Here is a 24,050-nt window from a genome sequence, read left to right as displayed (position 1 = left end):
GCCAATTATCAGAAGAAATATCAAATCATAACATGCGTGTTGACAACAATCGTAGTGTTTTTCAGAGGTTAGTCGATATTGTGTGTCATTTAGCACAGCAAGAACTTCCTTTTAGAGGACACGATGAGTCAAACACTTCATTAAATAGGGGCAATTTTTTGGAACTTGTATCGTTGCTATCAAAATATGACGGCGTTCTAGAAAAACATGTTCAAAGCGACAAACCAAGCTCGAGCTATTTGTCTAACAAAAAGATTGTTCTAACCGCACAGCACAACTGTATGTAAATTATTATCGTGTAAATTTGTTAATATTGTATATACAAATGAAATTCACTTAAATAAATTAAACGGCTTTTATCAAAGCCACCGGGGGTATGCAATTGCTTATATGTTTGTAATATTCTATCTAGTAATAGTATGCCCTCAGTGCGCTATGATTAACTCGCCTCGACACGTTAGCAGATGCATTTGAGTCCGAAGAGTGAAGATTGGACAGTTATTACGAAAACATATCTTTCGGCTTGCCCTACTCCAAAACCCTAGGCACGCCACTGGGAGCGGCCAACGTGTTCACAATATCTAAACACGCACTCTAATGCCCTGACAATAGAGGCTTGTTCAGATATTTGTGAGCGCCTTAGTCGCTCTGATATATCTGATGCCGATTGTATCTATTATGTTTTATTTTAACCATAGTCTGTATTTTACCTATTTTCACTCGAAGTCAACTTTTCTCTCAGTTTTATTATTATTTGGTTCTTTGATTTTCTCGGTGCTCTAGGGAGAACTGGTATTAATGAAATGCATGGGCCTAAGCCAAGTGCATCTCATGCTATCTAACCATCTTGCGAGTTTTGACCGTTTTGGCCTTGATGCTCTATGTGGGGTAGAGTTAGGGATGTTTAGATTACTGGCACACGTTGGTTATTGGTTTCAGAGAGTTGTAAATCTGTCTGTAGGAATTTTCGGGCTATTCTGCATGTGTTTAAAATCACTGTTTTCTGCATTAGTAATATGTAGGATGATGATGGAAATGCTAATGTTTTAATCGAAGTATGTAGTTGCTGTGGGATGACACCTGCACCTCTAGCACATCTTGCATCCGCGACTTAGACCGCGACTCGAGTCGACATTCCCGCGGCTGTCAAATCTGTCGATTTCCGTAGCACAACTTGTACCCGCGACTGCAACAGCCGCGTAGAGAACTCAAAGTCGCGGCGCGACTCATCAGTGTTCCCCGATAGAATCAAAGTCTAAACATAAATGCTATTTACATGTGACAACACTGAATCGGAAACAGGGTTGCGCTATTTCATTCGTTCTTTGGTGGTAAAAAATCTAGTTTATTGTCGATGGTTAAGTTTTTCCTGTCAAAGTCAAGGAACTTTCAAATTTTGTCAACATTTAATTACGAGAAAAAATATGAAAAAAATGTAAGTAATAGAGCCTTATATACTAAATTTTGATAATATTCCTTAAAATATATATTGTTTTTTAATTTCTGTTTAATAAACCTTTTAAATAAAATATTTTTGTAAATAACTATAATTAATGGAATTGCTATTATTGGTTTTAGTTCTCATATTCCTGTTGTAAATTGTGTTTTTTTTTTCAGAATAAGTCCAGCATTATCCTAGACACGATTGATATCCCAGCACCCAAAGGAAAATATTGTTAACAGGAACGTGCCAACGGGCCCCGAAGCGGAGAGTCATGAAAAGAAACACACTAGGCAAGCTTTTAGGTTTCAAACGCGGAGCTGTCCCCGTTTCTAAAGTCACTAAGATGTGAGAAGCGCTTTAGCTTTAAGAACACCACCGAGGAAGTGAACTATTATAATAACCATAATGGTTATGGCGTACCTATCTATAGTTCGTTTTTTTAGCATTAGAAATAGGTAAACAATCTTGATGTGTCTTTTAATTGAAAAACACATTTTAAAAATAAGTTACGGCAAATATGTAACAATTCATGAATCTAATACGATCATTTATATTTTTCTGCTTTCATAAGCAAATATTGTGCCAATAATGGATGGCATTTGTGTGTATGTGTACTGTGTAACTGTTTATGATTTGACAAATTGATATGAAAAGCTTATTTCATAGTCCTCGATGAAGTCACGACCATATTTTATTTTTTTGTTTACAAACCAATTTTCTTTCCAGGGTGATATTTAATTGTCCTACGCCGCATGTCGAAGAAAAAGGAAGAGAGAAAATACTTTTCAAGGGTAATAAAGAAGATTCTTACAATTTCTCTATTGTGGTTCTAGATGTTAATAATATATTAGGATTAATAATAAGAAGTCGAATATTGCAAGAATATATAACGCAAAGCAATATATTATTAATTTAAATATTGTTTTTTTTTCACTCCTTTATTTTTTACCTGATATGAAACAAAAATAAAGTAGGTACCTACAACTCCTAGAAGCCATGATTAGCTCCCCAAGGCCCACTTCATACTTAATGCTGACAGCAACGTCATGATCTTATCAGACCCTGTCAAACATGTAGTGAAACATCTAGAACGCGGGTATGATCTAGAGGAGTTTCAATATGGTAGACCATATGATAACCGTACCTATGCTACGCAGACTATGACATGAGCGTAACGACTCCTTCAAAATATTGTTGGTCGGGTCGGTCCAGTCACGTCACGGTATGGTGTTGGCAGGGGACGGAATGGTTTAGTGGGTGATGACTGATAATATTTCATACAAAGCATGATTTTGAGCCGGACATGATCCTGTTACAGCCACGTATTGCATCATTCTGTTACAGTACGATGCAGCGGGCACAGGCCACATGTAGGTATGTTTTGTTGAAGTCGAGGAAGGTTCCAAACGGTACCTAAATAGTAAGAGATTGTTGAAATTAGACATCTAACCGTGATCCTAAATACTACTACTAAGGCTTACTTAATAATAATAAGTTAACTACTTACTACTAAATTACTTAATAAGTTGGATAGTTTGTTTTGAACATTTGTACCTACCCACCTCATCGGCTTCGTGTATGTACAAGCAAGCGGGCTCCGTTGTTAGTTGTTAGGTTGATGAAAGTTTTGTGTAAGGAAGTCTTAGGATTATACTTTTACAAACTTACGAACCTGAATTGAAATTTAAAAAATCCTACATATGTACCTATTTACTTAATTTAGTACCTACAAGCTAGGCTGTTTGAAATTAAAGTTGTAAACATGATGGGTGTGTTGTGGTACTTGTAGGTATCACCGTGCATAATCGATATAAGAGTGCGTAAAGCGCATTTAGTGATTGTTCCATACTTCCTTATCCCTTAGGGCAATAAGTAATTATACAAATTATATTATTACATAATATATGAAACTTGTTTTTAAGTTATAATTATCATGAAATCAGTTAAAAAAGTACAAGCAAACCACCCGCGAGAGCGAGTCGCGTTATAAAGTCGCGTAGACTTCGACTCGCGGATTGACATAAAGCCGAGAGAATATTTTGTCTCAAAATAGGCAGTTGTGCTACGGATTTTAGTTCAAAGTCGCGATCGTTGTCATTTTCTGACAGTGACACCTGATCGCGAGTTTGTCGCGGCTCTCGCGCGTGAGTTGTGCTGCCAACACGCGACAAGCCGCCAAGTCGCGCCGATCTGTCTCTTCTCGCGCCTGTCGCGGCCAGTTGTGCTAGAGGTGCTGTAGTAGACAAAACAATGGGAACTATAGTAACAGTTTTTAATTTCCATATCCTGGCTATTTCGTTTTTTAAATCAGTATATTTGAAAAGTTTTTCGGCTATTGTGTTTTGTATGTTATGAGTGTTAGGTATTGCAACGTCTATTAAGAGGGCTGTTTTGTTGATTTTGTCTACTACAGTGATATCTGGCCTGTTGAAGTGTGTAGTGCGGTCAGTCAGAATTGCTCTATCAAAGTACATCTTGTGGGATGGGTTTTCTAATACACTATCTGGCATATACTTGTAGTAGAGGAGGACTAGTTGAGGAAGGAAATTGTATTTTATTGCTAGTTTCTGGTGCACTATGTTGGCTACTTGATCGTGTCTATGTTTGTAATCTGTCTGGACTATTGCTCGGCAAGCTCCTGTAATGTGTTGGATGGTTTCACCTGGACTGTTGCACTTTCTGCATAAATCCACGACTCTGTTTTTCATTATGAACTTCTGGTAATTACGGGTCTCAATCACTTGGTCCTGAATAGCCAACATGAAGCCCTCAGTCTCCGGGAAAAGCTCGCCATGTTTTAGCCATGCGTTTGACGCCTCTTTGTCAACGTTGGGTTGGCTTAGATCATGGCGATGCCTTCCGTGTGGGGACTTCGCACTCCATTCGGCTATTTTGCTTTTATTGTCAATGAGAGCTGCTGTGTTTTGGATAGTTCGGTCTCTAAGGTTTAAAGGTGTGTATTGGTTATCATTCTGTTCTATAGCTTGGTGAATAAGGGAGGAAAACGATTTCTGGTGGAAATACGTTCTCAATGTAGTGATTTGTCTGTTGTGCATGTTTTTTATATCAATTATGCCTCTGCCGCCTTCATTTCTTGGTAAGGTTAACCTTCGTACGCAGGATCTTGGGTGGTACTTTCTGAACCTTGTCATGGTGGTGTTTATACTACATTGGAGATTTTTCAGGTCTGATTTATTCCATCTGATAACGCCGAAAGAGTATGTCAAAACTTATTATTATTGGGAGCCTATAATGTCCCACTGCTGGGCAAAGGCCTCCCCCCACTTTTTCCAGTCTTCCCGATCCTGTGCAGTCTCTGGCCATTTCCTTAAAACCGGGCAAGTGCGAGTCGGACTCGCGCACGAAGGGTTCCGTACCATAATGCAAAAAACGACAAAAAAAAACGGTCACCCATCCAATACTGACCCCGCCCGACGTTGCTTAACTTCGGTCAAAAATCACGTTTGTTGTATGGGAGCCCCACTTAAATCTTTATTTTATTCTGTTATTAGTATTTGTTGTTATAGCGGCAACAGAAATACATCATCTGTGAAAATTTCAACTGTCTAGCTATCACGGTTCGTGAGATACAGCCTGGTGACAGTCGGACGGACGGACGGACGGACGGACGGACGGACGGACGGACGGACAGCGGAGTCTTAGTAATAGGGTCCCGTTTTACCCTTTGGGTACGGAACCCTAAAAAGTAGTCTAACTCGTCTCGCCATCGCCGACGTGGTCTGTCAAATCCTCGTTTTGAGCTTCAACTTTCTCTCAGTTTAGTAATAGTTATTTGTTTTACAAGGGGGCAAAGTTGTTTTTTAACCGCTCGTGCTAATATTGATACCCGAGCAAGCGAAAGATCGCTATACGCTCGTGGTTCGAAAAATGGAATCTTGATGGAATGGTTTCAAAGCACGAGGGTTAAACACAATTTGCCCCCGAGTGAAACAGAAAATTTTTGACCACACCAATCCGAAGCAAATATTACCTACCTAAATGTAAAATATCAAACAAAATCAAACCAAATCAAATTCAAATTAATGTTATTAAATATTTATCATCCAAAATCATCATTTAAAAGTCAATTCTACCAGCAAACATGAGAAAACTACTAAAAATTTGCATTTGATTACTTTACCTCACATGTGAATTACCGTCCGTTCCGTATCCATTTTTGAAGTGCAAAGTAAGCCTTTCCAAGCTGGTGTGGTGAAAAAGTCATTTATATAGGTACACAACAATTCATCAAGTTAAAGTAAATTTAACAAATTTAATATAATACATTACTTTCAAAATTCATACAGTTACAACTATAAAATAGTGTTGAATTCTTGTTATTATTAAAGGGCCTGGATGCTTTAAGCCAAAACTAGAGACAGGTAAAGCCTATAGGTATTGGCGCCATCTATAAAACCTTTGACAGTTGCCAACCCCATTGAACTATCATTTTAAAATCTGGGATATAAAAGCAAGTCTCCAAACGTTTAAATAGATGTTTTAACATCTCTACACATATACAACCGTCATGTCTTTGGGCCAGTATAATGGCCTGTAATAGTATTTAAGTTGTCCTAATGAGGGATTTTACGTCAAAAGAGTGTCGGGTTCCGATCCCGACCGGTTTCAATTCAATACCTTTATTACCCACCCTTTTACTTTGATCCTTATTCAAATGGAAGAAAGTTCCAAATGCGTTGTTGATGAAGGTGGGGATGCTAGATTGTTGTCGTAAAAAATACGATCAATGGTATTCTGATAATGAATGGGTCTAAGATAAGATGAGTAATTAGTTGCTTAATGTCTATGCGATCCTGGTCTGTACGGCTTGTGTTGTTATTCACTTCATTCATCACTCGTAGGCACTTTTTTAAGCAACCTACTCAGCGATTAAAATAAGTATATATAGGTACCTATTAGGTAGGCATCAAACGGTATCAAAATAATAGGTAAGTACCTATCAAAAACCTATGACCCTAATGGCTATTAGGGCTTATATCTTATCTTATTGTTTTCGGGGGCCCTTGCGGATACACTTCGACCCATAGGGATATTTTGTGCAATTACCCCCTAGAGAAGATCCGTCAACTAGTCAAGAGCTTTTCCCACCATATCCATGTGTCGGATGATGGAGCTCATGGGTAGCGTTTTAAAGTCCTTTGGTTCCAGATATCCTGCTCCAAAGTCCTTCATTCTTTGTCTGGCGAGGGCGTGACATTTACACATTAGGTGTTTTACTGTCTCTTCCTCTTCGCCACACATACGACAATCGGTGTTGTCAGAGTCATGGCCAGATATAGACCCTAATAGCCTAATAGCCCTAATAGAATCCTGAGCATTGTTTCAGAAACGTGGGACAGCCCCCTAATGAGACACTGGCTTTTTCTGCATGAGCCAGTTCCTTATGTTAAGGGTCATAGGCTAAGTTAATTTAACCTTAATTTAGTTTTATATAGTATTATTGATAATTCAATTATATAATTCAATTAATTCATAGATAACAAAGTTGCCAAACCAAAACACTCTACGTTCAACTGAAAACATTTTAGTGTTATTTCTGATAGTCCAGATAATAGGTGATAAATTGATAATTTAACACGTAATTCAATCTCAATCAATAATTAATTATCAAAACACGAGGACGTTGACGTTATCAGACACTGTTAATCATTTTTTTAATCACCTTTTCACGTCATTCTTTATAATAACCTTAAATTTGAAACAAATGTTAAAAACTTTTCTAAAATAGTATGCAAGGCGCGAGTTTTTTACTTTTAATTTTGTCTGTGGTCGAGAATAGTGCCGTGTCCATCGCGTCTGATTTAAAAAGTGAAGATGTGTTCATCAAACCGGACTTTATTCATAACAATGCCATCCAGGCTTCCTTGAGTGGCGTTCTTTTTAAAACTGTTATGAGGTACCACTGCTTGCCTCCTGTTCTTAATGATAGTAAGTTGTAAAGTCTGACCAGGCCCCGTAGCCAACATGCCAATCGCTAACGCTTCGTAACGAACGAAACGCAACTGTCACTGTCACACTAATATGGAAGAGTGATAGAGAGAAACAAAGCGATTCGACGGCGAAGCGCAAGCGATCGTCACCTTGGCTAGGCCGCCTGTATCCATATGATCATTGTCAAGAGGGCGCTGTTACTCTCATGTATAGGGTGACAGTTCAGTATAGTATGAAAAAAATAGTTCCAGTGAAATTCCGCAACATGGCGCGTGATCATATATATTCCGTCAGGCTTTAATATATGTTTTAATTTTTTTTTTCCGAGTTTAGCTGAATCAACTATATTTTTTAAATTCATAGGCACTTTTTTGTTTGGCAACATAACAACTCTAGACAGATTTGCTTTGTATTTTTTCAAGGCCGCGTTTTAATTTATATGGAATTTATTTGTAATGTTTTAGCGTTGATTTAATTTATGTATTTATATGTTTGCTTGTAAAGACAAGTCAGCGTTCCAAAAATATATTTACATGCGTCTGACAATAAGGTCGTATTCGTGTAAATATATTTTGTAACGTTGGCTGGTAATAGTACATTACGATTCAAGTGCCAAAAGTAGGAAATACGCAACGAGTGGCGATAAATTGAAATACGACGGAAGGGAGGTTTTAAATCGACACGAGTTACGAATTACCTTTTCGCACGTGTATTGTGCAACGTTTTACAGTACATTATGGCCCTTAAAATTTTTGACATACGCACGTATTGCGCTAATTACCGCACTAGAGCGGTAAAGTAGCACCATATGTACTGTAAAGATGTTTGTGTACCGTACAGCTAGCTTCAGATAGGTAGAGTGTTCGGAAAGAGTCGTGGAATGTATTTGGGCCCCATACATTCCACGACTCTGCTCTTTCCGCACAAACTCTAGTTATGGTCAAAGTGGCCAAATATATCGTAAATCGTAACACACTAGTTTTTGTTACTATAGAAATGAAAATGTGTATATGTTACTGTAAAAGCCCGAAGTACGGCAAAACCTAGGTTTTACCGGTAAATCCTAGTTTTTACCGATGCCGATCGGTAAAAGCCCGAAATGTTAAATCTTACTAGTTTACTTCGGGCTTTTACCAACACCGATATGGTAAATCCTAGGTCTTACCACGGCGACCGGTAAAGTTTGAATCATGCACTGATTCTTGAGATTATTAGATGATAATTTTCAAGAAAAAAAAACCGACTTCTATTGGGCCCGGTGAAAGATTATGGTAGATGGTGCACTATGTAGAAAAGGAGGTAAAACCACCTACTTTTCTAGTAGCATTTCGTTTTTGTAAGGCTCGCAGTTCTAACCTAACCCACTTTTGTTCGGTTCTGTGAGGATCGCAGTTCAAACCTAACCTAACCCACTTAACAGCGCATGCGGTGCGGTGTACGGGGGTTTGAGCGGGAGGGGTTGAGAATCAGTGCATGATTCAAACTTTACCGGTCGCCGTGGTAAGACCTAGGATTTACCATATCAGTGTTGGTAAAAGCCCGAAGTAAACTAGTAAATTTTAACATTTCGGGCTTTTAGCGATCGGCATCGGTAAAACCTAGGTTTTACCGGTAAATCCTAGGTTTTGCCGTACTTCGGGCTTTTACAGTGACATATATACCGATATGTTATATGTTTGGCCATATTGGCCGTCACTAATCTATTTGATGTACAGTCGAGTGTAATGGTGGTGTTCCACCCTCAGGGCGAAAATCCTTTAAATGTCTTGCTGCCGGTCAGGTCAGTGTCATAACACTGGAGTCAACCAATAAGATGAGATGACACTTAAAAATGCGGGTGTTGAATTAATCGAGGTTGGCTCAGGCTCTGGTAAAAATAAATAAACTAAATAATACCTATATCTTTACTCTTATCAACGCTATATCGTCGCGTAATTGTTTCGTAGGATTCCACAACTGCGTGAAGCCTAAAGTCCTAAACAATAATAAACAATAAACTTGTTAGAGTTAGACTACGATAAATCTGCAACGATATGCAGCGGAGTTTATCTCGATGCAGAGATCGAAGCCAATTTTTCGTAAGTGGAACACCGCGAACTCACTCGAGTTTATGTAAAGCCCCCTCCACACTCGTTCGCGAATCGCGGCGAGAAGCCACGACCGCGTGTGTGGAGTCGAGTTCGCAGATCTGCGAAATCGACGCCACACTAGCTTAAGATATTCCAAAACGAATGATTTTCTTTAAATTATAGAATTATTAGAAAATATATTAAGTACATTAAAAAGCTTGATATTTTGAATTAATTTTAATTTAATTTATCTTCAGGTTCCTCTATCATTTTGTATGGGTCCAACGGATGGACGTTTCCAGAACAGGGCGTTAATTTAACGTTGTCGTACCCCACTTCGGATGTAAGTATTTGTTCACATAAAAATAATAAAAACCAGACTATTAAGAAAGAATCGTTACAATATTTTAAAACATAACAAAATTAATGCAAGTTACAATATAATAGCCTAATATAATGTAATTTTCAGACAGAAATACGGCGAAAAGTTGATAACTACCTGATAACTGGCTACGAAGTTCTCTTGTTCACGGACGGCACGGAGTGCACGGGCTCCATAGCATCGGGGGGGTTAATGCGGGTACAGTTCAGTAAATTTAACCCTTTATCTTAACTCGACTACATTCAAAATACTGGACACAGCGATGGAATACCTACAGACGAACCTATTTGTGCAATTTTTAATTCGAGAAACGGTCCAAGTAGGGTTGCCAACTTTTTTTTAACTTATATAGTACAGAGAGCCAAAATATAGTACAATGCTATATAATATAGTACGGTTGGCAACCCTAGGTCCAAGTGACTTGAAGTGAAGTGAGATATAAGTAGGTCTGTGCGGAAAGAGTCGTAGAATGTATGGGCTCCCTTACATTCCACGACCCACGATTCTTTCCACACAGACTCTATCACTGAAAGTTATCCCTACTCCATAAATATGAGCATAATATGCTTAATGGCTTATGTAGCTATGTACACACATTAACAGGCAATTCATTAATATTCACATTTTCACCCCCCTTTTCGCCCTCTTTAGGGATGACTTCCGAAATAAAACCATCCTATGTCCTTCTCCGGGACTCAAACTACCTCTATGCCAAATTTAAACTAAATCGGCCCAGCGGTTTAAGCGTGAAGCGGTAACAAACAAACAGACAGACAGACATTCACATTTATAATGTGAATACGGAAGCTGCGAATGGATAGTATGGATTATGAATAATTACAACATTTAAATTATAACTAAACTATAAGAAATCTTAAACTAAGCTTATAAGTAAAAAATGCTCCCCAGGTCACCTTCTTTAAGGAAATGGCCTAGCGCCTTATTGACACCTCAGGTGACCGGAGGGTTGGCAGCTACCTCGGCCAGAGGATAAGCCTGGCCATCCAAAAAGGTAACGCTGCCAGCCTTCTGGGCACCATAACGCATGAAGGTGACCTGGGGAGCTTCCAACATTTTATATTATTATTTAACTATTAAGCACCGAGCCGAGGAGATTTGAACTTGGACACTAAATTGCACTCACGACCTAACATGTATTGTGTCGAACCGCGAAGAAAAACGACTGACAAACTGTTTTTTTTTCAGAACCACATAACCCTTAACTTCGCTGTGAGTGGTATAACGATGTTGTCCTACGAGTTCTGGCTGTATGGCGTTCCCGGACCGGCGAGGGTTGGGGGTGGGAAGGCCCACCAGAATTATAACCTCATGTGTTGACAAAAAATATATTTCTAAAGTAAAAGTATTTTTTTATTTAACGTTTAAACACATTCCATTTCCGGAAAAGGAAACAATAGAGACCAATGTCTTAGAGATAATTATGGCGCGTACGTACAGTTTTATCCGCTACCACTACTAACTGTATAGTGTGTAAATTTCATTCGATAGCGTGACATGTCGTACGCGTGTGCGTTAAGTCTAATTTTATATGGGATTCCGAGTTTCCAAAACGTCCCGCTTGGCGCGGTGTTAAAAATCCCATTAAGAGCCAACGGGAGTGGTTATTTCTCCATACAAACGTACTCCTCGTTTTCCTCCGTGGTTTTTGAAGCTAGAGCAATAATTTTTTCAACACAGATTAATATTGTCAATATCTGTGTCGGACCGTTTTGATTTTTTTGATATTTTTGGTTTTTAAGGCGCTAGAGCCCTTCAAAAATGGTCAAAATGGCCTAATTGACTATGCCGCAATGAGAGGCGTGGCATTCAAAACTGATATCAATTAGCCAAAAAAGCAAAACGGTCCGACACAGATAATTTCATAATCATTTAGATTTCCAAATTTGGTTACGATTGGTTAAGTTTTGGAGGAGGAAACAGAGGAGTACGAAACCTCGATTTTTGAGATTTTTACGCAGGATTTTTCGCCTTGTCCTTATCGCACTACTTTTAGGTGCCGCTTCCGTTAGCGAGACGGGTATATTTACCTAAAATATTTAAAACTCAGCTCCTGTTTCGTCTTAACGCAAGTCGCGTACCTACGTCACGTCACGTTATCGAATGACACTAGCGGGCTCAGCACGGTTCCATTTTTATCGACTATCACTATGCGCGTCCCTTTCGCACTTACATACTTGTTAGAACGTGACAGGCATGGTGACAAGGGATAAAAACGCGACCGTGCTAAGCCGCTAGGGGTACAGGCCTGCAATTTAATTATTTCTTTATCATGTCAAGCTATTATTACACCCGAAAACATATATTATCACACCTTTCTATCCAAATACAATCAATCGTATCTCTCAACTGATTTGAGCAACACACACCCATGTATCTTATGATTCGTAAATATTATGCGAGCAAAGTGCTTTATGTTTCTACTACTGTGTTATTTAAGTATTTTAAGTGATACAAGTGCCGTGATATATAAAAATAAATTAGGCAGGGAAATAGAGATACAGCCGCTCGAAGAAGCACATTATTCAAATCCGATACAAGTGAATGGAGTGATATATAGAACTTTTAAGAAATATTATTGTGAGGTGTTCAAGGATTTTGAAAGTAAGTATATTTGCCTGTTTAACTTGTTTGTTTGCAAGTAAATTTTGGTCGTAGGTTTTTAACGACTACATTTACACAATTTCTAAGAAAATCCATTATTTTCTTGACTCGCTATGTTTTCTTCACAAGTTCTTGTCACTCTCAACTACTCTCAAGCCCGTAAATCCCCGTGTAGGTACTTTAGGTACGACTACAAATTAAATTTGAGTTTTGAACTCTATAGAAATAAAAGAAAAGATTCAAAAGTGCGCAAAATTGCCCTGGGTCTTAAAGGTTAAATCACTACACCTTATAAAACAAAGTTCCCCGCCACATACCTGGGTGGATTTCAAAATCCTGCGTAAACTTATGGTTCGGTCTTTATAAAAAAAACTAGTAGGCTGTGCGAGTTGCAACTTTTTTATATGTTTTTAAGAACTATTATCTTCATGTTCCTTCAATTACCATCTCCAATAACTTAATAGTTCTTTTTATATAAAATGTTTTATGTGTCTAAAATCATCACCGTCTACCGGAAAAATCTGAACCTTATTGTTTGCAGTGAAAATTATAGCATACTTATCGTACGATTGCGATTTTTCTTTTACTTATATCTTGTCCATGTTGTTGTTTAACACATGGGAAAATATGCAATAATTCCTTCACCGAGAAAGTACATTTAAAAATATTTAAAATTTTGTCACGAATATTCGTCAACACCGTCGTGGTAATGTCAATGTGAGCTTATCTCCGTGTATGAACAACGAAATACCGCTAAAGGTCCTTGCCCTATTTTTCACTTTAATATAGAATGCCAATAATGATTTCACTATAAAGTCACATCATTGAATCGTGAGAAATATTACGAACAAATTTGTAAAACGTAGTTTGTCACAACAGAGCATCATCACCGTTATGCTTTGGTTTAAAAAAGTTACAAATGATATATTAGAAATAATTATTGAAATGAATGGCAAACTACATGAAGTTTATTGTGTAGCATAGACATTAACTACTATTATTCGTATTCTAGAAATAAAAACAAGAAACTCTCAAATCGTCAACACCATACCCATCATCACCGGGAAAAAATGACGACCGGTGATGATTTCATGTGTATGGTGATGACGGTTCTCAGAAACTTTTCTAGTTATTTTGCTATAATTCATTATGAAATTAAGCTGTATGTTTGAAAAAAGTTCTCTATGTCTTCTAACACTATATAACGTCTACCTTATAAATGTAGAATAAATGTAGAAGAAGATATGACTATTTTTTTCACACTAGAGGATGGTTAGTTTTAAATAACATTTTGACTGAAGTAGGCAAAATTTAGGTCACTTAGAACTTAGAACATACAAATGTTTATTTTTTATTATCTAATAATGTAAATCGTGCAACTTAGAGTCTGTAATTGCATGTTAGTCGTGTTAAAACAAAGTATTTAAACAAGCAACATATATTAAGTTTTAAGCGACCATAGGCTACGGTACTGGCTCACTATCGTAATGGCCTTATGTTTTTTGATAATATTATATTAATTGATGTATATAATTACAGCAATTAATATTTATACCATTGGGTAGTCACCGGACCCAATACCTAACATTTTGTAACTTATGACATGCATTACAAGTAGGGGTCTTGCAACTTATAAAACACTGATTATATATTAATGTTTAGCTATTAAACAATATATATATGGATTTAAATCATTATAGCTATTTTTAAAGTTAATTTATAAAACAACAAAAATACAAACTTATGCAATGAATCAAATTATCAAAAAAATAGTAATATATCATAAAAATTAAGCTCACTGGTAAGCCAGCAATTTTATAATATGATATAAATACCAAATTATGCAGTAGATAAAAGAAGATGCGGGTTTAAACTGATAATAAGAGTACAATATTGTTAATATGATTTAACATTGATAAAACCCAAAAAAATAAATGAATACATAAATTGCCTAGTTCGGTAGCGAAGGTAAAGTAAAGCGCTAGGTGTGTCCTTGAGTTCGTTCTTTTGCAGTTAGTGTATAACCACCTTTGCCATACTTGTCATCACTGACGTCACATAAACAGTGTATGTCGTGTATGACAAAAGCGGATTCCTACTCCTAAATTCCTAACAATCCTAACTAATAAGTTTTTTGCAAAAATTTCATTTTTGGTACAAGCTTTTATCGCTGACTATACTTTTCTTACGACAGACAACTAATACTCATCGAGACAATTCTAAAAACCCCTAACACAATTAGGTTGCGTTGTTCCATCACAGAGTTCTTATGGCGACCTCCTGTCTCCATCATCAGATCAGTTCGACAGTATGATATTATTGTATTGTCAGCAGAACTACATACAGCTGCCAATTTTCATGACGCTACGATCCTTGGAAGGTGTTTAAATTAGTTACCTTAGATTCCATTACATTAGTTACATACAGATCGACCTAATAAAAACAAGGACTGACCTTGAAACACCTGCACGAACAATATGCAACACTAATAACACTCAAAAATTCACTGATTTAGTCTTTATATATAAATATATGCACACAACTAAGTAAAATCTCATTAAAACCTATAAAACTCTAATAAAAACAACAATAACAACAAATCTTGGCAATAACCGGAACGGAAGTGTTGTCATAATATTATTCCATTTTCACCCACGACCTACGGACTTCCAAAACCTATTACTACAAATTTATAAACAGTACTTTCTTTGAAGAAACCCTCGTTATCAAATTACCTTAACTAAACTTGCGACTCCATAATATTCTTAGATTTTGTAATAAAATTTCTTTTTTTAAAGGTTTTTTGAAAATTTGGTATTAATGATAGCAAAATACAAAAAAAAATTACCCATTAATTCAATTCAATGTTTTGGTACGGCAACATTAACCACACGAGCGGCAAACGCGACTCGATTCAAAATTGTGAAACATTACACTCCAATATAAATCTTACCTATTTGTATTTAAGGTTTAAATTCAAATGAAGCAGCACACCGTTGTGGTACTTGTGGTGCTGCACTTACGCCACTCGCGGACTTTGACTGTGTGCGTGCATTTTTCCAATATAAACCTTATCATGTTACGTTTAAGGTTTTTATTTAAATGAATAACTCGATACAAAACCGTGTTATTTTGATGCGTAAATACGCGGACTTTCTTTAGCGAACTTTATGAGCGTGTGCGTGAGTTTTCGTATGTGTGTGGTGGCTCATGAATGAATACTCAAGCTTAAACATAGTCGCCCGCGCGCCCGCTATGATTAGTTGAAATTTAATCAATAGTGAAGCTTTAGTAAATCGAGTTATCGATTACAAGGTAATACGTAGTGTTTTCGTTATGGATATATATGTAGCAATAAATTTTAGGCAAGCCGGTGGGAATCGGGTTGTATGAAGCCGCTGCTACTGGTAGCTAGTCTTATGTTCAAAAACATGTTATTTGTAATGTTTATTAAAGCTCTAAAGCCTTACAATTAAAAAAAGTTTTTGTTTTTTTAATACGTTTTTAATACATATATAAATTAGTTCCCAAATCGTCATTACCGTATATGCAGTGTCATTACCGTCTATAAAAGAGTCATTACCATACCATGATTGTCATCACCATCTTGCGTTTTTATTTTCCGAAAGCGATAACTTCAAATATAAGCCACAAATGATTGTATAAATACCATAAATATCCTCAATGTACAGCCCCCTATTACTTTACCCAGCTAGAATCGTGTTAAATTAAACATTTAAAAAAAATATTTTTTTGTATGGTGAAATTTTTGGTGATGAAATCCACCCACCTACGATGTAGTATGTGGCGGGGAGATGGAGTACCTACGGTGCGCCACGCACACACACACACGGTGTATAATTTGTTAACCCGTGCGCTAGTTATTATTATGATGAAGTTGTGACGTCATAGATAGCCGGACGCTGCTGCGAGGGAGCAAGGCCTGGACGTTTCCTCGGCAAGACGTAAACCTCACACTGGCATACCCTTCCGCCGAACACGCCGATGTAAGTCAATATCTATAATTAAATCAGTCTCAAGGCATAATATTAATGATATAATTATGATTGATTTAAAGAATACACTTGTGCAGATTTATTGAAAACAGGCCACTTACAAAGGCTCACAGGCTTTTGTAAGCAAAGCAATTTCCAGAGGTCTAAGGGTGGTTTTAGGCCACAGAGTTGGCCTGTGTTTTAGGCTTACGGGCGTTATACTTTATACGTTACGCGCGCGTTAGATTTCCCTACATTTGGCTTTAACGCGCGCTTAAGGGGTCCACTGATTAACAGTCCGCCGGACGGTATCGGCCTGTCAGTTGTTCGGAACTGTCAAAATGTTGTTCTAACTGACAGGCCGATACCGTCCGGCGGACTGTTAATCAGTGGGCCCCTTTACACGCGCGTTACTTTTCCGTATATATTTTGGTCTATACGAGCTTACACGAGCGTACGCGTAAGCTCGTATAAAATGCTAGTCTGAAACCGCCCTAAATTGGCTAGAAATACTTTTTCATGTTTTTATTTAGAATTGTTTATATTTTGATTCTAGATGCTGACCCAATATTGAGTCGATTAGAACGATGGGGTTAAAAGTAACACTGTTTAAAAATAAAATAATAAAATATGAAATATGTTGTAAAATAAAATAAATGTCAGTACAAAACTCGTGAATAGAATCGTTGTCACATAGGACATTTTCAAAATGATAAACAGTACGAAATGGTAACAAAATGGTTACCCCCTACCCCTTTCCTATTTTTAATTAAGTTATTTTGTTTTTAGCTACAAATAAGAATAGAGAAAGACTACGTTATAACAGGGTACCTGGTGATATTGTTCACGGACGGCTTGCGAGGCAGCGCCTACATACAATCTGGAGGGATACTGGAGGTACAACAACTAAAGCTAACTCTTAAGCCCTTTTAACGCTTTACGTCATATACAAAAACGTCACTTTCACGCCAAGGTTACGGGCGCAAGCAAGCTAATGTCAACCTTATTTCAAAGTATCAAGATTTCTTTAATAGCATATATGACGACCGGTCTGGCCTAGTGGGTAGTGACCCTGCCTATGAAGCCGATGGTCCCGGGTTCGAATCCTGGTAAGGGCATTTATTTGTATGATGATACAGATATTTGTTCCTGAGTCATGGTTGTTTTCTATGTATTTAAGTATTTATATATTATATACAGGGTGGAAAGGCACGACGATCCTTCCCGGAAGTATTAGGTCGTTTAAGTGATACAGAGACTATTGGTAATGGTAAGAATCGTTAATTGAGTAAAAAATAAAAATTGCAAAAATACTACTTTTTAACTGTGGTGATAACCCTATAGCATGTGCACATGACGGCTAGATTAAGGATCTCCGTCGGGAAAGCTCGGGACTTTACACTTTTTTCCGATCGTTGACAGTATCGCAATGATGTATGAATGACGCATAAATGTCAAATAAATCAAATGCATGCAAAAATATTACAAACAATTTTATTACTTTCTTAGATAATTACTTTTTTCCAATATTTAATACTATCTTCTTTTCACATACGGTGTTCAAATGTACCTCCGTGTATTACAACGCCGCCGCAGCCCGTACCCGAGTATGTCGATGCACATGCGATATAGTGTATGCTCTTCGTCATTTATCCTCCGCAGAAAGCACCAATTAGCCTTTGTCTCATTTCGTCCGCAGTTTCACATTCCGTTTGGTTTGGTACACCATATCTTTTACACAGCCCCACAAATTTAAATAGCCACGAGCATCTAACATTTTTATTTGAAGAATATGACATTCAATAAGTATAGTTCAATGAAAATTTAATTTCAAACATCAGACGTCTTGTCTATTTCCTACCACGCAAGAAGGTTTGTTAGTTTGGTATTGAAGAAGTATTTATTCTTGATTTATTCTTAGTATTTCATTTTTGCAAGTTCATTTGGTGCAACTAACACAACCTACTTGTTATTTTTAATTATTTTAGATAATTTCCAATTATTCGAAAATAATTTTGTGAAACGTGTTAAGAAACTAAAACCTTTTTATCAGTCAAGGAAACCAGAGATATTTATAAGACGATTGCGTACTTTTGAGTGGTTGTCAATGTCACCATTTGAACTGTCGTTGTAAACAATGTTGTGGTTAGTATTATTAATATTAAGGAATAACATAACTATTTCATTCAAGTATTGAACAAGTGGAACCACTAAGAAAGCGAAAATCCTGCAATGATTCTTACCGTGCTGTAAGCAGACCTAAAAATGGTTAGATGGCAACAAATTAGCATAATTTCCTGTCGAATACTGATTGTTTACAAGTAAGTTCATTGACCCTGTCACCTGTTAGGGTTAGAACAAAGTAGTTTTTTGCGTGGATGTTTAAAAGGTCATAATTTAGAAACGGTTGCCCATATTAACATAGTTTCTATGGAGAAAATATAGAGCTTAGGCTAAACTATCTCCCATTTCCGGAAAGGATCGTCGTGCCTTTCCACCCTGTATATCGTTGTCTGAGTACCCACAACACAAGCTTTCTTGAGCTTACCGTGGGGCTTAGTCAATTTGTGTAAAAAATGTCCTTAATATTTATTTATTTATATATACGCCGCTACACTTAGTTGTCCATGGCGCCTGTGGTGTACTGCTACTAGATACGATGCTTTTAGGTGTTCTTGGCGTTCAAAAGGTTAAACGCCAAGGGACCTTAGTCTCCAGTTGGCACCGTGCACTGTGTACCTACAGCAAGTTTTATAGAAAATAATGCCTTCCCATATTTTGCACCATCTTTACATCTGACCTGGCGCCTATGGCCACTTGTATACTCGTACGGCCGTTGTTTTAAATAAATAAATATTATAGGACAACTTAACACAGATCGACCTAGTCCCACAGTAAGCTCAGTAGGTAAGTCATCTGATGTTGTGTAAGCTCAGTAAGGCCTGTGGTAAGGCCATATTTTAACATATACGGAGTCAAATTGGTAGTATTTAAGCTCTATCATCGGCATACGCAACACCCTATGTTTACTTACTATACTCACCGCAATATACCAATTGGTGACTGAGATCAATACTGTCTCCTTTATCCTTGTTAAGGCCAACTAACAGTGAAAGAGATGGCATTATGACCCCATTCAACAGTTCATATTGCGGCTACTACAGCAAATGTATCTTTCAGAACACCATAAGCCTGACATTCATCAGTGAGGGAATAACGACCCTTTCATACCAGTTCTGGCTGTATGGAGCCCAGCGGAGCAGCATACCAACAGAAGAATACAACTACGTCATGTGTTAGACGGGAAGCCATTAGGCTGCCTTTCTACTGAGGCGGAGATGAGAGGAGACGCGCGGGAATACCAGACCACCTGTACTATTAGACGGAGCAAATAAGACAATATAGTCACCACACATAAGCGCTTCCGGAAAAATTTAGTATGGGACGCGGGAGCGCGATCGCTCATTTCAGTTGCACCCACATATACAACCGGTACTTATTACTCGTGTAATTTAAAAATATTTAGAATAAAAATAAGTTCAAAAACTAAAACCCGACTACTGCAAATCGCGCTCTAAAAAGTATGAAACAAGATAGGATTCTTATCTGAAATTATCAAACAGGAAATATTATAAATGTTATAATTTTTTTAATTTATTTTTATTTAATTAACTTATTTTTAAACTTATTTTTGAACTTATTTTTATTTAATTAATTTTGGGGTCATGACTTCGTTACTATTTGAAGTCACTTTATATTACTTTTTCGAGGGCATCCTCAGTACAGAAATGCACGCAGAGCGCCACATATTTCGGGCTGCGCCATCCTTTGCCATTGAGGCGCTTTCGGCGCCCGGCTTTGGAACGTGTACAGTGCGCCTCGTAAGTCGGGCTACGCCCGAATCTTTTAGTATGAGGGCGCCGAAGGCGCCCGGCTTTGAAACGCGTACAGCGAGCTTCGTACGTCGGGCTACGCCCGACTCTTTTAGTATGAGGGCGCCGAAGGCGCCCGGCTTTGAAACGCGTACAGCGAGCTTCGTACGTCGGGCTACGCCCGACTCTTTTAGTATCAGGGCGCCGAAGGCGCCCGGCTTTGGAACGCGTGCAGCGAGCTTCGTACGTCGGGCTACGGCAGACTCTTTTAGTATGAGGGCGCCGAAGGCGCCCGGCTTTGGAACACGTACGGCGTGCCTCGTACGTCGGGCTACGCCCGAAACTTTTAGTATAAAGGCGCCTTCGGCGCCCGGCTTTGGAACACGTACAACGTGCCTCATACGTCGGGCTACGCCCGACTCTTTTAGTATGAGGGCGCCTTCGGCGCCCGGCTTTGGAACGCGTACAACCTACCTCGTACGTCGGAGTACGCTCGAATCTTTTACTGTGGAACGCCTACAGCGAGCTTCGTACGTCGGGTTACGCCCGACTTTTTTAGTATGAGGGCGCCGAAGGCGCCCGGCTTTGGAACGCGTACAGTGAGCTTCGTACGTCGGTCTACGCCCGACTATTTTAGTATGAGGGCGCCTTCGGCGCCCGGCTTCGGAACGCGTACAGCGTACCTCGTACCAGCCCGACTCTTTTAGTATGAGGGCGCCGAAGGCGCCCGGCTTTGGCACGCCTACAGCGTGCCTCGTACGTCTCTTGTACAGCTGTTTCATACATTTTGGCTGATCTGGACTTTTATACCTATTCACGTTGTAAAATATTGCAGGTCATTAAAAAAACACCATGTATATAGCGGCCAAACAAATATCTTTTGCAAATACCTTCTTGTATCGCCGTAGTCGGGCAATACGCGGATAGAATCCAGAGCGCTTGTAGATTCGTAGTTCGAATTACCTAACTGATAAATTAATGTTTTATCGGGTGCATGCAAGCAAAGCCGGGTGCAAAAGCTAACAATATGTATATATTTGAAATGTGCTAATTGAGCTCTTTCAAGTGATATATAACACGTAATCATTACTTATTTTAATTTTTTTGGTTCGTGACTTTATGACCTCTAGAGGGCGCCGTGTTAATTTTTTTGTGACGTCATGTAGCCTATAACCAGCGGACGATTAAGACGATTCGAATGACATATCGTTTGTCAAATTATAATGTGTACTTTAGAAGTTATGAGGGAACAAATGAACATACATACATACATACATACCCACATACATACCGGTCAAAATCATAACCCTCCTTTTGCGTTGCCGTAGTCGGGTAATAAAATGGTGTAGAATACTGCTCAGTTGTGCTGCTCGAATCGTAGCATTTTACAATTAAAGTTGCACATATATGTGGTGACCTCCTTGTAAATGCTTCATAAATCATAATGCAGTTTTCATTTCCAAAATGAAAGTTTCCTTTGTTTCCTATGATATTTTCCTGAAATTCCCGAGAACTTTCCCAACTTTTTAGAAAATTTCCGTAACTTGGACATCTGTAGTTAAGTTAACCTTATTGAGTTCATAATACATCAATAAAATCAAGTAATTAACCTAAACTAAATGGATCATTCTTCCAAAATGCCATAATTCCGATATATCCATTTGCCGCCAAAGGAAAATTTAGCCTTAGATGACTTAGGGCCACTTGCACTATCCTACTAGCCCGGGGTTAACCAGTTAAACCTTGAGTTACCATGGTTACCAGTACTATTTGACACAGGGTTAACAGTTTAACCGGTTAACCCCGGGTAAGTGGGATGGTGCAAGTGGCGCTTAAGGATGACTCACGCTAGGCTCGGCCGGGCCCGAGCAGAGACGTCCGACATGTCATTTTCTATGACGGCTGATCGGTGATCATGTGGTGCTTTCCATAGAAAACGAAGCACCGGAAGCTCCGGCCCGGTCCCGGTACGGTCTAGCGCAAAAACATAAAGATGACTAAAAATTCGGTCAAGATTCTCATCATGACACAAGAGCTTAAAGATTCCTTATTAAAAAATACAAGCAATATCAATGTTCTGCGTATATCGACCGTTTTACGTTAACCGTCTAGACGACGCAGGTGTTTTTACGACGTACAATTCCGCCCATAACCAGCCTGGATATTGAATTTTATATGAAACTTGCTGAAAGAAATAATTGGACAACAAAGCCGTGCTGAGTACCCCAAGCTTTAAGGGAATTGAGGAACAGATGCGACTAGGGTAGCGTCATATACGTCAAGTTTTCCCGTGACATGTCAGGATTTTTGGTCCCTTGTCAGGATTGCAGGGGGACTTGGCGAGGGTCAGGGTTTTTTATAAACTAATTAGAATTAATCACTAGAAGCTATCCGAAGAGTTGGGCAGAGGAGAAGGAAGGATGTATGATATTTATATCGATGATTTTGATATTTATTATGCAGCTTCAGCATATATATGGTGGCTAAATATTGGGCTAGGGTAGTGGCCGACGAATGGTTTTTGAAGGTGGGATTTATTTTGGGCACTAGCATAATACCTATAAAGTTTAAATAAATAAATAAATTTCGCATGAGAAACGGACATTATCAATATCAAAAACACACCAAGAGAGCTCCAAAAGAAGTTTGAATGAGGTTCACACCTGTCATTGCTCACTACAGTAGGGCCTAATGTCGAGTTCTTATCTTTAATTCTAAAAAACAATTAAAATCTATAATTCAAATTTACGGAGGCACACCTTTTGTTTTAAGTACGTGCTATTCGACTGCAGCGCCATCAATGTGTTATTTTATAAAATAACCATAATGTAAATACTCACAACCAGCTCCCATTGGTCCACGGCTCTCTCCGCGCCTGCGCCAGCGCCAGCAACGCCAGGAGCGCCGCCATCTTAACAGCCGCCGCCATATTGGTCACAAGATGGCCGTTACATCGCACGGAATGGCCGACTACATCGCACTTTTAGGTTATGTCGCACTGTTTCACATTATCACATTGTTTCTAATTGTTTTTTATGGTTCTCTGTGTCATTCACGTTTTAAACATAGTCACATTTTGATAGTCAAGTGATTAATAATGTAGAATTTATAATTCTTTAAATATGTAAGTACTTAGAATCGGACCAGGCTAACTCTGCACAGACTTCGTAGAGACAGAGTAAAAATATGGTTGGTTATAATGGCACTTTGTCATGTCAAAGTCGGTGCATAGTTAGCTTAGACGGACTTTATTCTTTTACCTAATACCTACACGTAAAGAAGTAGGTAATAGGTATAAGTATGCTATATCATATCATTTATCTATGATGTTGGTCGTATCGTATGACATGTTATATCGTATTTTTAAATAGATATTAGGTACTGAAAAAATACTTATACAATTTGAAGAAGATAGAAAGGTAGGTAGGTAGGTAATAACACTAATAACAATTAAAGCTAAACTTCAGTAACAAATTTAGTTAACCATGCTATAAAATAACATGCACCTGCCAACATTTAAGACCAATAATCCCAATAAGTTTAAAAAACGAACTGAACTATTCACACGAACAATAAATTCGTGGGTGTTCACAAAAATAATTACTATATAATAAAAAGGCCAACTCATTTCTGTAAAAAGTTAAAAACTTGATTCGACTCGAAACAACAATAAGGATTAAAGTCTGATCCAACTTTACACGGGGGAAACAACAA

At 38.2% G+C, this 24,050-nt stretch overlaps 3 protein-coding genes across 3 annotated transcripts in view; 2 read left to right on the top strand and 1 right to left on the bottom strand.

Annotated features, from left to right (window-relative positions):
- The window catches only part of LOC134802836 (protein Wnt-5b-like), a 90,881-nt gene extending 67,503 nt beyond the window's left edge, over positions 1-23,378 (bottom strand). The window contains exon 1 of the mRNA XM_063775570.1: positions 23,177-23,378. Within this exon, the coding sequence (XP_063631640.1) occupies positions 23,177-23,265 (89 nt within the window). The 5' untranslated portion in view covers positions 23,266-23,378. The remainder of the gene's footprint in view (positions 1-23,176) is intronic.
- Positions 9,121-11,185, top strand: LOC134799944 (uncharacterized). Its single transcript, XM_063772378.1, has 4 exons — positions 9,121-9,176; positions 9,712-9,808; positions 9,935-10,045; positions 11,054-11,185. The coding sequence occupies exons 1-4, from the start codon at positions 9,121-9,123 to the stop codon at positions 11,183-11,185; spliced, it is 396 nt and encodes a 131-aa protein (XP_063628448.1).
- On the top strand, positions 12,280-19,768 carry LOC134799889 (uncharacterized). The gene is made up of 4 exons (XM_063772317.1): positions 12,280-12,469; positions 16,382-16,476; positions 17,254-17,361; positions 19,645-19,768. Exons 1-4 carry the CDS (start codon positions 12,280-12,282, stop codon positions 19,762-19,764), a joined length of 513 nt encoding a protein of 170 aa, XP_063628387.1. The 3' UTR covers positions 19,765-19,768.
- Positions 23,379-24,050: the final 672 nt, after the last annotated feature.

This window comes from Cydia splendana, chromosome 2, assembly GCF_910591565.1.
Source record: "Cydia splendana chromosome 2, ilCydSple1.2, whole genome shotgun sequence".
Taxonomy (NCBI): Eukaryota; Metazoa; Arthropoda; class Insecta; order Lepidoptera; family Tortricidae; genus Cydia; species Cydia splendana.
The sequence above is the reverse complement of the archived record's forward strand: the minus strand, read 5'-3'. Positions and strand labels throughout refer to the sequence as shown.

Excerpts from the sequence above, each read along its gene's own strand:
- LOC134799944 (XM_063772378.1), top strand. The coding sequence starts at position 9,121 with ATGGTGGTGTTCCACCCTCAGGGCGAAAATCCTTTAAATGTCTTGCTG. Across the intron at positions 9,177-9,711 it reads AATGTCTTGCTGCCGGTCAG|TTTATCTTCAGGTTCCTCTA; the intron begins GTCAGTGTCATA and ends ATTTTAATTTAA. Across the intron at positions 10,046-11,053 it reads CATCGGGGGGGTTAATGCGG|AACCACATAACCCTTAACTT; the intron begins GTACAGTTCAGT and ends TTTTTTTTTCAG.
- LOC134799889 (XM_063772317.1), top strand. The coding sequence starts at position 12,280 with ATGTTTCTACTACTGTGTTATTTAAGTATTTTAAGTGATACAAGTGCC. Across the intron at positions 12,470-16,381 it reads GGTGTTCAAGGATTTTGAAA|ATAGCCGGACGCTGCTGCGA; the intron begins GTAAGTATATTT and ends GTGACGTCATAG. Across the intron at positions 16,477-17,253 it reads CTTCCGCCGAACACGCCGAT|CTACAAATAAGAATAGAGAA; the intron begins GTAAGTCAATAT and ends TTTTGTTTTTAG.